Source organism: Wasmannia auropunctata, unplaced genomic scaffold, assembly GCF_000956235.1.
Source record: "Wasmannia auropunctata unplaced genomic scaffold, wasmannia.A_1.0 LD336053.1, whole genome shotgun sequence".
NCBI lineage: Eukaryota > Metazoa > Arthropoda > Insecta > Hymenoptera > Formicidae > Wasmannia > Wasmannia auropunctata.
Window position 1 is genome coordinate 471,145 of NW_012026837.1, and position 713 is coordinate 471,857.

Genomic DNA, 713 nt, shown 5'->3' on the forward strand with positions numbered 1-713 from the left:
TCCAATAACACATAGAATAAAAAAAAAATATATTTAATAGAATAAACACATAGAATTAATTGTCCAGAGTACCATCACAATTGAAACCTCTGCGGATGTATGCATACTGCCACGGAAGTTCACCTTCTGGCGTCAAAAAGAAATTGGCTAATAAATTCCTTTGATTGTACGCTTCTCTTGTAGCGCGATGGGCACTTGTTGGCGCAAGGTTTTGGAAGCCTTCACTATCTTCATTTCGCTATTCTCCAGGCACAACGTCACCATTCTGTGATTCTGAGTCCACAAAATTAGGTGGACAATATAAACGATGTCGTGTAGGCAATGCATCGTTTTCCGTTTTTAAGAAGTTATGAAGACAAACACTTGCCATGACAATTTTATCCACAGTCACAGGGTTCATGTAAATCGTTTTCTGAAGACTCCATCGTGAAACGAGAATTCCAAACGCATTTTCGATTGTCCTTCGGGCTCGGGATAATCGGTAATTAAAAATTTTATGAATTTGACTTAAATTCCGATCAGCATAGGGTTTCATCATATTCCTTGTTAATTGAAACGCGTACCATCTCCTATAAAAAAACAAGGGGTTTCTATCTCAATTTCAAGTAATTTTGCAACACCTTGAGGTAAATCAAGTCCTTGAACCTGTAGAGCTTTTCCAAATTCCGATCGAGAAAACACTCCTGCGTCGTTATTGCTACCATAAGCACCAA

At 38.1% G+C, this 713-nt stretch overlaps 1 protein-coding gene across 1 annotated transcript; it reads right to left on the bottom strand.

Moving 5' to 3' along the window:
• LOC105450915 lies at positions 1 to 707 on the bottom strand. The gene is made up of 2 exons (XM_011691035.1): positions 646 to 707; positions 1 to 569 (listed from the first exon to the last, which is right to left on the bottom strand). Exons 1-2 carry the CDS (start codon positions 702 to 704, stop codon positions 239 to 241), a joined length of 390 nt encoding a protein of 129 aa, XP_011689337.1. The 5' UTR covers positions 705 to 707; the 3' UTR covers positions 1 to 238.
• Between the last annotated feature and the right edge of the window lie 6 nt (positions 708 to 713).